Source organism: Euphorbia lathyris, chromosome 7 (assembly GCF_963576675.1).
Source record: "Euphorbia lathyris chromosome 7, ddEupLath1.1, whole genome shotgun sequence".
NCBI lineage: Eukaryota > Viridiplantae > Streptophyta > Magnoliopsida > Malpighiales > Euphorbiaceae > Euphorbia > Euphorbia lathyris.
In genome coordinates, this window is record NC_088916.1 from 80,531,230 (window position 1) to 80,545,186 (window position 13,957).

Sequence of the window (13,957 nt, forward strand, 5' to 3'; positions counted from 1 at the left end):
AGTGAGAAAAACACTCTTTTATTAGAAAAGAATGTTTTACAAAGGTTAGATTACAAAAACACTAATTGTGCCCGTGACAAAAAGCATCCCGCCATAAGACTATGGTGAAATCATATAAACAATTATTCATTAAACTATGAAATCATATAAAAATTATTCGTAATCTTAAAAAAGTCGGACAAAGATTGTCCCGACTTCACATCGTACATAACCAGTAGTAATACTCGGGTTACGATTTTAAGTGGAAATCTCTACGATGTAAAGAAATCGGACATTATCCGACTTGTTTGCAATTTTAAAATTGGATAGTTTTATTTATTTATTTATTTTTTTGTTAGAAGTCATTCCAAAAGGTTGGGAATCTCTACTATTTGAAGTCGGACAATTTTTATCCTACTTTTTCCGATATCAGAAGAACTCTATACCTCTACGTAAACCACAGTTCTTATTGCTCACAAAATCGTTCTATCTCCTTAGGCTCACGTTCCACAGCTTTTTGCTCACCAAAGCAAGAAATCGCAGGTCAAAAGCAAAACATCAGATCGCCATCTTCCTCCCCTAGCTTTCCTGCGAATACAGGTTTCTTATTTTATTTTTTTCTACTGGTATGTTTGAATAATTTTCTATTGTGTAGCTTTTTCCTGTTGATAATTAGCTTCGATTGACAATCGGAACATTGTAAAATTTGGGGGAAAGCAATATAGCAAAGCATTTAGGGTTGTTTTGAATTTGGTTACTAAATCATGGAGTTTAAATTGGTTTTTAAGCTAATTTGGTGGCTGTTAGGGTTAAATTGAGAGCAACGTAGCTAAGAACACAGACAACAGATCGACGATTTTAGGTCGGATTGAGCCAACTATAGATTTAAGATTTTAAAGACAACTTAGATGTGTGATATGCTATTTTAAAAGTTAATAAACAAAACTTATAAGTTTAAGTGTCTAAATATGCATTAAACTTAAATATAATTAGCTATATCCGAAGCTGAGAAGTTCAGTTATGATGCCTAATAAGATTCAGAAACATCTCATACGATGATAAACGATTATATAATCAAAATTTGCAGTTACATCTTACTCAGCATCCTCCCCATTTAGTTGGTTTAGTTGATTGACATGATTCTGCACCTCAAACAGTGATAAAGTCCACAGTGTCGGCTCGAATTAAAGGTCAAAATGGTCATTATAGTTGACAACCATTATTAATTTAGCCAAAATCGAATTTTAGGTATCTAACTCAGCCCCTAAGTTTGCAAGTTTTAACAAATTGGCCAAATACAATTTGTTTGAATACCTAGAATTTGTCAACTTGAGGATTGGGATGATACCTAAAAGTCCATTTGGGCTAAATTGCTCCCAGCTTCTAACTTTAGGGACCGTTTTGACCTGGATTCGCGTTAGCTCTATCGTCTAGGTCATTGTCTGGTCTTAATGGATCAATCCTTGATGAATTGGAGGATGATTGTGTTGAATTACTTAAAGATGAGGCTTCAAAGATGACCTTTGAATTTGTTTAAAGTGATTTATTCAGAAAAATCAACTGCCCTCATATTTACCCCTGAACTTACTTAAACATAGCCATCGACTTCCTGAACTTTCTTAAAATGACCTATTGTCTGTTGAACATGCTTACATTGATCTATTGACCCTTGAATTTGTTTAAAGTGATATGCACTTCAACTTATCCAAAATCTCCCATTGCTCTGCCACATGGACTTAGAGAGATCTTTTAAGTTACTTTAAGCAAGTTTAAAGGGTAAATATAATATTTCCAAAATATAGGGTGTTTACTTTTATCATAAGATGTGGCTAAGTTTTACGTTGGCCGCCACAAACCTACCGCAACCCTCCTCCTTTGTCCGGGCTTGGGACCGGCTGTAAATGCCACCAAGTGACCCTCACAGGTTCTCTATACAACAACAACAACAACAACAACAAAGCCTTAGTCCTGAAATGATTCGGGGTCGGCTAACATGAACCATTATATAAAACCGTGAAATCAAGTCGTGTCAGCGACACAAATTCGCTCCCTCCACTCCGTCCTATCCACTACCATATTTTCCTCAATTCCTAGTAAACTCATATCACTCTCGATCACTCTCCTCCAAGTTTGCTTAGGTCTTCCCCTACCCCTCACCACTACATCCCTTTGCCACTCTTCGGTCCTCCTAACTGGCGCATCAAGCGCTCTACGTCTCACATGGCCAAACCACCTTAGTCGGTTTTCTCTCATTTTATTCTCATTTTTTTTTTTCTATATGATGGTTCATGTTAGCCGACGCCGAATCATTTCGGGACTAAGGCTTTGTTGTTGTTGTTGACAGGGTGTTTACTTTTCTAGATAAGTACAGCGGTTAAGGATATAAGCCTAATTTACTTGTTGATGTAAACATAGCACTTTTTAGTTGAGGCTATGGATGTAGGAATGAGGCTTGTTACTTCCTCATCAATAAAGTCATGAGTCTGAAAATTACTCACTACTTAACTTTGATAATACCAATTATGTCTTTTTTCCCCTCCTGTATTGTTGGGCTTTTGGAGACTAATAGATAGACCCAATTGAAGCGATGGGCCCAAATACAACGATCTGGGTATAAATGTAACCTCTTTCTCTGTAATCCGTATCTCTTGCATTATAGTGAAATATCCTAGCTTGGTAGTGCCCCCAGACGTAGTCATTCATATTGAGTGGCGAACTGGGTAAACAATTCTTGTGTGATTGCTTGTTTTTCGTTTATCGTAATCGCATTTATTCCTAACATGTAGGATCAACAGTAACAAGTAATTGTTTAAGTTACTGGCTTATTCCATGTTGCTCTAAGATTAGATCTAAAGCCTTGTGAAGGAAGTTCATATCTTTCTTTGGCCTAATACTTATGTTGCCCATGTACTTGGTTGGAAACTTAACTGTCCTACTAAACTTTCAAAAGTTCCAAATGACCCTTTATTTTTATCCAATTGCATTAAATAACCCCTATTTCGCAATAGAATTTGTTGGATGCAGAGGATGAGAGATACGCTCCGCCACGTGTTAAAAAGAAAATGCTGAATAGACAAATGATTAGGAACTTTTGAAAGTTCACTAGACAGTTGAAGTTTTGGGGTTATTGAATGTAATTGGACAAAAATAGGGGGTTATTGAATGCAATTGGACAAAAATAGGGTTATTGAATGCAACTGGACAAGAATAGAGGGTCATTTGGAACATTTGAAAGTTCAGAAAGGTAGTTGAAGTTTTTGCAAGTACAGGAGGCAACAGATGTATTAATGACCCTGTTCTTTGTTACTTAATTTCAGTATCAGTAATTTCAGTTCAGTAATTTATCATTATTTATTATCATTATTATTATTATTATTATTATTGCTATTTTTAAAGACTAATAATATAATTTCAGTTCAGTAGCGTTCAGTCCAGTAACATTCAGTTCAGTTTAGTAAAAAATAACAGGGTCATACTTGCATTGTAGACATTGTTTTTTAAAAATCTGTATTTTCACAGTTTGCCTGGCCAATGATTGGTACAAAATAATGACTTAGAAATCGGTTTCCGCAGATAATTTAGAAAGGACGATGAATCCAGATTTTTCTGAAGAAGATTTTGAAGATAATATAGAAAGGGTGAATACAGATTCTATTTCAGGAGGTTCATCCACTCAGATTGACGACGGTAGCATTAACTTTGAAAATGCTGAAAACTCCGATAATCAGCAGTACATAACGAAACAAAAGAGAACTCGTTCATTTACCGACAGTGCAACAAAGAAAAAGAAAGCTAATAAAAGGAAAAAGAAGTCGGATACTGCAGAACTTGTTAACGCTATAAGAGAATTAAAGGAAAGCATGGAAAAAAATACTGATAAGGAAACTAGTGTACTTCACGAAATTTTTGGAGATCGGCCTGGTTGTTCTATTAAAGAGGTTATGGAAGATGTGTTGCGTTTGCCCCAAGTAGATAGCGGTAGTGAAATTCATTTCTTTTCGATGCTTTTGCTCGGTGAAAAATCGACGAGGGAAATGTATAACACAATGAAGGATGAAAAGTTTAGATGGCTTGAATATTGTCATGATCGATTTTTAAAAGGTTTGTGGAAACCAAGTAGTGAGAAAACTAAGTTCATACCTTTTATATTTTAATTTTGTTTAGTATTTTAATTTTGATTTTTTGGAATTTTGACATTTTAATTTTTTTAGAATTGTATAAACTTTGTTTAGTTCAATTATGAATTTTTTTTTTTTTTTTGTAAATATAAATATTGTGCATAGTAATGACAATGAATATGATATTTGAAGTGGGTTGCTAAATACCGTTCTTTTATTACTAGTTACCGTCCTCATTTGGACTTTTTTGCCTTTTTCATAATTTTGATCAAAAACTGAAATTCTCTCTCCAAAATCATAAACCGGAACAACAATAATTGAAATTATGAAAATAATTGATGTGTGACAATCCGAATCCCGAAAATGGATGATTACGAGTCGAAAATATTAAAATTTACGTTTTTTTTATCAAAGAACTCATGAAAATAATGTATATTTTTTATGACGATTTTGTATTTTCGTCACAAAAAATTAAAGAATTTTGCATTTTTCGTCACTAAAAATTTTACGATTTTGCACCGGCCAAAATTTGACCTAGGCGGATCCAAATTTTGGCCGATTCTCTCAAAAAAAAAAAAAGGAAAAGTTCAAACATTTTTCGCAGTATCTATCGAGACATGTATGACACATTTTATGCATATATTTTTGGATAAAGTACATAAATTAATTTTATGGTTTTACTCGTTTGTAAAAATATTCTAATGATTTAAAAGTTTGTAAATATGGATATGAAGTTTCTGTCACTTGTAAAATAAACTTTTCATTAAAATTATCCAAATTTAGCTATGTAACATGTTCAATATGATTCAAATTTCTCTTGTTTATTAATGATTTTAGTGAAAAAAAAAACTATCTTTATAAACGTAGAAACTTCAGACACATGTTTGCAAGTTTTAACCCATATAGATACCTTTAAAATTGTCGTGAAACCACAATTTTTTTTATACTTATTCTTGTATGTGTATTTTCCATTTTTATTTATCATCATATGATTTATATTGCAATTTACATAAAGAAGAAGGGATGATTTCGATATCCATTCTAACATAAGAACACCAGCAAACAACAACTAAACCAAATAAGCCCAACTAACAAGTCTATGTTCATTTGATTTTTTCAAGTTCATAGCTCTTTTGTATTATTTTACTTTGAACGCTGGACATAAAATGTACATAAAATATTTAGTTAACGTTTAAAATAGTTGTCAACAACCAATTAAAATGAGTAATTAAAGACCTTAAATCACTTAAGCAAAAAATCTCGGGTTAAAATACTAATATACGTAAAAAACTTTAATTAGAATAGAATCCATATAATTGATATGACAAACTACGAACAGAATAATAAACTATCAAAAACACAAATTCTATTGATAGTTATTTTGAAAAGAAACTATGAGCAACAACAAATAGTAAATATCAACAACGAACCAAACAAATACTCGATAAACATTATTCATGATTTATCACAAAAACCTTGAAGTCAAATTGCATTAAATTTGGTTTATTGCAATGAAGAACCTTAATTAGTTCAAAAAAATAAAATAAAAAAAAAAGATCTAAGCTTCATAAACTTTGCATTCTTCTTCAGCTGGGTTAGTCTTGCAGAAATCCTCCAATGGATCTCCACTTCCTCCTGCTGCATCCACTCCTGGCCATTTGCTAGCCACCAAATGTGCCAAATCTACTACCCTTTGGCTGCACCATTAAACAATTAATTACGCAACTATTCTCCGAGCCCGAACTCGAACCCGATTCTCTAAACAACATAGACCCTATTTGGTACAGAGCTTTTTGGAGTAAAATTAAAGGTTTAAACTAGACCTCGCCATGGGCCGATGAGCCCGGCCCAAGTCCAGAACCATTTAGCTAGGCCTGGACACATAAAATTAGTCCGGCCCGGCCCGTTATCTATATATACATTTATAAATTTAATATTTATTTAAATGCCTCATATTAACTATTATGTTTATTATTTTTTATTAAAAAAAGTTAGTATTTTATTTTAATTGATTTTTTTTTTAATATAGATATGAACTTGGGCAGGCGGGCTTGGGATTCCTTTTTTAGGCCCGAGCCCGCCCAAGCCCGAGCCCGACTCTAATTAGTGTGGGCTTGGGCTGGGCTTGGGCTTATCAGGTTTTATCAAAAGCCTATCAGGCCCGGCCCGAGCCCAGCCCATGCCGAGGTCTAGTTTAAACCACTTTAGCGGTTTTGACTAGTCAAACCTCTAATAGTGGTGTTTGATGAAGAGAGATTTGAAAGAGCTTATTGGATCTAAAAATTTAATCTTGAAAAACCTCATTTTAGGAGTTTTTCAATTAGATTATTGTTCAATCTCTTTTTATGGACATCTTTACCCCTAATTAATACTTTTTAATCTCAAATAAATGTTTTACCATGTCCTTATTTGCCTTTTACACAAACAGCTATTAGCAATCAGCTAAGTTTTACCGAACAAGTTCACACAATCTGTTAGTCAAATCAGCTAACAAAAAAGGTAATCAACTAATAACTAACAACTAATTGACAAACAGGAAACGAAAGGAATAGCTTTTCGAGGCAATCATATTTGTTTTGGAAGATATGCTCTTCAAGTACTTGAGCTCACTTGGATTACATCTAGACAAATAGAAGCGGGGCGACGAGCAATGACACAAAATGGACACCGTGGTGGAAAATTATGGGTACGTATATTTCTTGGCGAACCCGTTACTTTAAGAGAGTTTATTTTTGTTTCAATAAAATCACATTCAGCAACCCTCTTGGATTACATCTAGACGAATAGAAGCGGGGCGACGAGTGATGACAAGAAATGCACGCAGCGGTGGGTACATATATTTCCCGACAAACCCGTTACTTCAAGAGTCTATTTTTGTTTCAATAAAATCACATTCGGCAACCCTCTTGGATTACATCTAAAATAGAAGGGCGACGGGCAGTGACACGAAATGCACAGATGCACGCTGCGGTGGTAAAATATGGGTATGTATATTTCCCGACAAGCCCGTTACTTTAAGAGTCTTATTTTTGTTTCAATAAAATCACATTAGGCGATTTTCTGTAATTTCAATGTCGGAATGCTAACTAAGATGACTAGAGCAATCAACTTAACGCCGCATCAACATCACATGCCGAAATGCGAACTTGACCCATCTATTTCTTAGGAATTTTTGCCTAAAGTGGGTCATGTAGCGGATATTTCACAAGAATCTCGCAGACTTGGTGTTAAGTTGATTGCTCTAGTCATCGTAGTCACCGAAACATGACTACATTACCAGTGTGATCCTGTTGGTTTAAAAACGAGATTTCGACTATTTTATCGATACAAATTAAAGTTTTTTTTTACCATAGTGAAAATATTTAGTTAAGTGATTGCCTGTACATTTAGAGCTATCGCATTTATGATCCTCCAACTATTAGAAATGTATAAAAATGCCATAAATCTTAAATTTTTAACGAGAAATCCATCACCGTTTAACTTTGTTTTTTATCCATGGTCATTTTATCCGGAAACACATCTCCCCGAGATGCCACATGCCATCAAACCAAACCGGAATAACCGACGAAGTTCGGTTTTTCGATATATACAGTTCGTGGCAAGTTTTTGACAACATGTCATACACGTGGCATATCCGGTCGAATGTGGTTGGACATAAGTGAAACCGAAGTTAAATAACGATGACTAACTCATTATGAATTTAATATTTATGACATTTATGTTCCGTTTTCGATAGTTTGGATGCTTAACCCGTGCATTTAACCCCAAGTTGAAGCCGCAGGACCTTAAACTTCATTTTAATAAGTTAAAATGATGAAAGATTAGCGAATTAATATGCCGAGTACTACTAACCTGTATCCCCATTCATTGTCGTACCACGCGACAACCTTAACCATATCGTCACCCATTACCATTGTCAACGAAGAATCAATGGTAGAAGAAACATCCGAGCAACGGAAATCAACCGAAACAAGAGGAGCGTCACACACATCCAATATGCCCTTCAATGGACCGTTTGCTGCCTTTCTAAATGCATTATTCACATCTTCTGCTGTACTTCCCTTTTTCTCAATGTTCACAACAAGGTCAACAACGGACACGTTCGGTGTTGGGACTCGAAGAGCGATTCCGTTCAGCTTTCCTTTCAGCTGTGGCAGCACAAGAGACACTGCCTTTGCTGCACCTGTGCTTGTTGGCACTATGTTCAGTGCTGCAGCTCTTGCTCTCCTTAAGTCGCGGTGGGAAGCATCCAACAGTCTCTGCAAAATAACCGCAATTATCAGGCTTTCGTGTGCTGGAATTAGGGTTGTAAATGAGCCGAGCCGCTCATGAGCGGCTCGGTGGTCGGCTCGATAAAAGCTCGGCTCGACTCGGCTCGGTTTGTAAACGAGCCGCTCGTGAGCACGATTTACTGGCTCGGTTCGTAAACGAGCCGAGCTTGAGCAGGTCAAAGCTCGTGAGCAGGCTCGATTAGAACATTTATGAACAAATTTTAGTTTTGTGTTAGTTCACAAATATCTAAACTTAATATTATTTCATTTGCTATTAGATGAGTTCGTTTATAAACATAATAAATGAGTAATAGACGAACTATTTGTCAGCATCTTGTTTATTTATTCACGAACTTTGCTTGTGAGCTTGTTTATGTACACAATTAGTGAGTTATTTGCGAGCAAACTTCACAAATATAATTAACGATTTACTCACAAACAATTCATAGTTAGATAATTTTCTTAATGAACCAAGTCCAAAGAGGATTTTGGGCTCGAAACAAGCTCGAAGCTCGGCTCGAGCTCGTTGAGCAAGTCAAATCTCGGTTCAGGCTCGAGCTCGTTAATTTTATAGTAAGCTCGGCTCGGGCTCGAGCTCGATCATTTTATAGCGAGCCGAGCTTGAGCAGGTCAAAGCTCGGCTCGGCTCGATTACAGCCCTAGCTGGAATCGAGTTTAGAACCTCTCAAGTTCCCGATAAACATGATAGGTCATGTTTGAGAAACAAAAGATGAAATCATCCCTTGTTTAAAGGAACTAAGAGTATACGAATCTTTTCGATTCGGAAAGCATTTCGGGTATGGAAGCAGACCTGATCTCCGGTGTAGGAGTGAGTGGTTGTCATGGTTCCCTTGACAATGCCTGCAATGCGTAGCAATGGCGGAGGAAGAACAAAATATTCAAGGGTCAATGGACGGAAAAAAAATCAAAATTAAAGATTCTTCGTGGGAGTAAGAATCAGCGATGGATATTTCCGTCGCAGATCCTGCCAGTAATACCAAATTCGGTACATATTCGGGTGAAATTACCGACAGAAACTATAAATTAAGCGACGAAAATCTCTGTTAATTCTAGTTTAATTTTCTGGATAGTTAAATACTGCCCCCATTTGGACTTTTTTGCCCTTCTCATAATTTTGATCAAAAACTAAAAATTCTCTCTCCAAAATCACAAACCCGAACAACAATAATTGAAATTATGAAAATAATTGATGCGTGACAACCCGAGAACCCCGGAAATGGATGATTACGAGTCGGAAACATTAAAATTTACGTATTATATATTTTTTGTGATGATTTTGCATATTTCGTCACAAAAAATTGGACGATTTTGCATTTTCGTCACAAAAAATTAGACGATTTTGTATTTTTCGTCACAAACAATTTGACGATTTTTCATAAAAAAATTTATGCCTAGGCGGATGAATCTCCCGCCTGGCCTATGGGAAGGCGGGAGATTCATCCGTCTAGGCATAAAACATGCGGATTCTATCACAAAAAAAAAAAAAAATCAGTTTTGAACTTTTTTTATGAAAAGGGCAAAACTGTCCAAATGGAGGCGGTGCTAAGTAATTTGGGGGTGGTAAATAGCACCACCATTTATTTTTCTACCCTGAACCCATTGCCCTGACAGGTAGTAATTATTCGTTATTACTCCAACGAAAACAAGCCTGATTTTCGATAGAGAAAATTCGAGTAAGTTCATACCGAATTCGTCATCCAAAACCTTCGCAAAAGGAGCCAAACAATTGGTGGTGCAAGAAGCATTGCTGCAACAATAAAAAGGAGATCATCAACACGCCACAAAATGCTAGAAGTAGATGTTGTTGAAAGGATACGAAACCTCATGATATCGGCAACATCGTGCCCGTAGTCCTGTTCGTTAACACCAACGACATATGTCGGAATATCAGCACCCTTGGCTGGAGCAGTGATGATCACTTTCTTGGCACCGGCTTGAATATGTTTCCCCGCACCAGGGCCATCCACAAACACTCCTGTTCCCTGCATATTTAATTCCATCAAATCAACGAAATTGTAGCATTTAGATCAATGGTATCTGAACTTTATCCTAGTTCACACTTTGATACCTAGATTACATTTTGTCCCAAAAATAAACCCGAAGTAACGATGACCGGACAATTTAGTATATTTTACCAGTTAATAACCGGTCAATGCGAGTTTCATGAGTTAATTACATCAATGGTACCTGAACTTTACCATAATTTACAGTTTGGTACCTGGATTTTATTTTATTCTAAAAACATAACTCAAGTAAAGGTGACTGAAAAATTTAGTTCATTTGATCGGTTAGTAACCGGATAACGTGAGTTTGACCATTTTGAACTAAACATTGAGACTCACCATACACCCAATTAACATAAACTTACAATACTTCCATTTAATATATATATATATATATAGAGAGAGAGCTAAATGGTAGTATTGTAATTTCATGTTAATGGAATGTATGATAGGTCTCAATTTTTAATTTAAAATGGTGTTGACCGATCACTGATCGGTCAAATGTACTAAAATATTGAGTCATCTTTACTTGAGATATATTTTTTGGACAAAATGAAATCTAGGTACCAACGTGTGAATTAGGGTAAAGTTCAAGTACCACCAGTGTAATTTACTCGTCAAACTCACATTGACCGGCCGTTGACCGGTGAAATATACTAAATTGTTCGGTCATCGTTACTTCAGGTATATTTTTGGAACAAAATGTAATCCAGGTAACAAATTAGAGAGTTCACGTCGAAAGAAACAAAGAGTGAAAATTCGGTACCTCGATGACAATGTCTATTCCGAGCTCTGCCCATGGAAGCTTGAGAGGGTCTCGGTTGGACACAACTTTGATAGGCTTGCCATCAACACTGATGGTTGTATCATCGACGATTTTCACATCAGCTTTGAAAGTTCCGAGCATCGAATCATATTTAAGCAAGTGCGAAGCCTGTAACAGAATCCGGGATTAATTGGTAATATTTGTCTCCAATTCGATTTCTTTCAAATATAAACTAGTTTTCTTGCCAGCATAAAACTTAGCCACATCGTATGACATGAACCAAAATATGTTGTATAAACTAGTTTTCTTACATTTCTGACACCACCACTGTCGTTGACGACGATGACCTCAAGAGGAGAGTCTTTCCTGCCGTGCCAGCATCTAAGAAAGTTCCTGCCAATGCGTCCGAATCCGTTGATTGCCACCTTCAGTTTGGCTACTGTTTGTGCTCTGGTAGGTGTTGATGCTGCAGCCTGATTTTTCAAGTAAGTTAACACTACAATTACTTAGTTTCGGAACTAAACGTTATTATATTTTAACCGAAAAACAATCTAGAAACGGTTGAATGAGAATACCCTGGGAGTCATTTGAGCAGCCACTAAGTCAAAGAAGGAAGCATCAGTAGCATTCTTAGCATAAGTCACACACGAGCTGGCTCGAAGCCCAGAAAACTCGGCAACTTCCAATCTCTGCACGGCATGAATAGATTCAATTCAATAATTCCGAAAACTAGTTAGTTGCTAACAAGCTAGGTTATTTGGCACTCGTTTTTCTACTGCAAACAACAGCGATAACAACCCCATCGGGACTTTCAAATGGTATGGAGAAGCAATGGCAACAATGAATATTATCAAGCAATTTCAATCCCTTCGCCTAAATGAATGTCAAGCAACGCAAAAACGTCGAGCTGAGAATTCACCAGACCCATTGTGTGCAGTATAGTACTAAGGGGCGAATAACCGAAGCACTGACGCGTGTGCAACTGTAAAACCGAGGGGCAACAACAACAAAAAAAACCCCGATTCGCCCGCGAATCCTTGCAATATGAGGATTTGGTGGCGAATTGGGGGTCAGGAGAGCATTGTTTTCGGCATTCCTAAACCATTTGGCTTAGGAAGCATGGAGTGTTGCACGGAAACGGATATTGGTAAACGTTAATTCTAATTTCTAAAACATAGCCTTCGATGCACCATCTTCAAATGAAAACAGGCACGCAGAAACACTACTGAAGATGCGTTTCCGTGCAACATAATAACAAGTAAACACTGAAATAGATGGAGAGAAAAAGAGTACCTTAGATGAGCATTGAGCAGGAAAAGAATGGTGGATGTTCTTAGAAGGTAGTCTGGTGCTTGCCGGGATCCTTGACGGAGCTAGAGCTGCGTGGGAAGCCATGACTGCAACTAAAGCTACTACTGCTGCCTCCTCAGCTTTATATACACTTCACCTCTGTTTTTTTAGTTAATCATATTTTCACATTTTTTTTTTTTTTTGGTAATTTAAAGTATGGCTGCAAGTAAATTCAAATTGACAAGAATATGTGGTGATGATGATAAGAAGATTCATTGGATAAGATTATGTTTGAGGCTTATAATTTCATATTCTCAACCACAGATTACTGACCCAGAGTAGACTGGAAAAAGAAAAATCTTTTGTCCACTTTTGTCCTTAAAATCAATTTAGGATTTTTACTTGTGGCCCTGATTCAATTGGCTGTTGTTGCTTTAAAATGTCAGCTTTAGTTAATGTAATAACGGCTCATTTATCGGCTAAGACGGTTATTGAGCAGGACCGCGGCTAGGGGCGTTATATCGAACAGATGTTACAAACATTCAGCAGGACCATGACAGCCAAAACAGATGCTACAAACATTCAGAAGGAATATTATAGCCAAAACAGTACACAATGGCTCATATAACGGCTAGGATCGTTGTCGAGAGCCATAGCCAAAACAGTACACAATGGCTCATTTATCGGCTAGGATCGTTATCGAACAGAGCCATTACAGGTGTTACAAACATTCAGTAAACCACTGACCATTACAGCCAAAACAGGCGCTACGAACATTCAGGAGCAACATTATAGCCAAAACAGTTCATAATGGCTCATTTATCGGTTAGGATCTGCATTGAACATAGCCATTACAGGTGTTACAAACATTCAGTAAAACCACGGCTAGGACTGTAATCGCGCAGGACTATTACAGCCAAAACAGACGGTACAAACATGCAGAAGGAGCATTATAGCCAAAACAGTTCATAATGGCTCATTTATCAGCTAGGATCGTTATCGAACAGAGCCATTACAGGCGTTACAAACATTCAGCGATCGAGCAGGATCATTACAGCCAAAACAGATGCTACAAACATTCAGAAGGAGCATTATAGCCAAAACAGTTCATAATGGCTCATTTTTCGGCTAGGATCGTTATCGAACAGAGCCATTACAGGCGTTACGAACATTCAGCAAAACCACGGCTGGGACTGTCATCGAGCAGGACCATTACAGCCAAACCAGACGCTACAAACATTCAGGAGCATTATAGCCAAAACAGTTCATAATGGCTCATTTATCGGCTATGATCGTTATCGAACAGAGGCATTACAGGCGTTGCAAACATTCAGCAAAACCATGGGTAGGACTGTCATCGAGCAGGACCATTACAGCCAAAACAGATGCTACAAACATTCAGCATGACCATTACAGCCTAAACAGCTAGTAACGGCTCATTTATCGGCTAGGACTGTTACCGGCCAGGACCATTACAGATGTTATAAACATTCATAAACTTCATTAGCT

General features: G+C 36.8%; 1 protein-coding gene and 1 long non-coding RNA gene across 2 annotated transcripts; one reads left to right on the top strand and one right to left on the bottom strand.

The window, feature by feature from the left end:
* The first annotated feature begins 375 nt into the window (after positions 1–375).
* Positions 376–4,232, top strand: LOC136200573 (uncharacterized). Its single transcript, XR_010673392.1, has 2 exons — positions 376–579; positions 3,553–4,232. It is a non-coding gene; the product is annotated as an uncharacterized lncRNA (long non-coding RNA).
* A 1,303-nt stretch (positions 4,233–5,535) lies between these two features.
* Positions 5,536–12,640, bottom strand: LOC136200750 (glyceraldehyde-3-phosphate dehydrogenase GAPB, chloroplastic). The gene is made up of 9 exons (XM_065991176.1): positions 12,452–12,640; positions 11,734–11,847; positions 11,470–11,631; positions 11,159–11,326; positions 10,211–10,371; positions 10,075–10,136; positions 9,180–9,229; positions 7,950–8,356; positions 5,536–5,794 (listed from the first exon to the last, which is right to left on the bottom strand). Exons 1-9 carry the CDS (start codon positions 12,551–12,553, stop codon positions 5,656–5,658), a joined length of 1,365 nt encoding a protein of 454 aa, XP_065847248.1. The 5' UTR covers positions 12,554–12,640; the 3' UTR covers positions 5,536–5,655.
* Between the last annotated feature and the right edge of the window lie 1,317 nt (positions 12,641–13,957).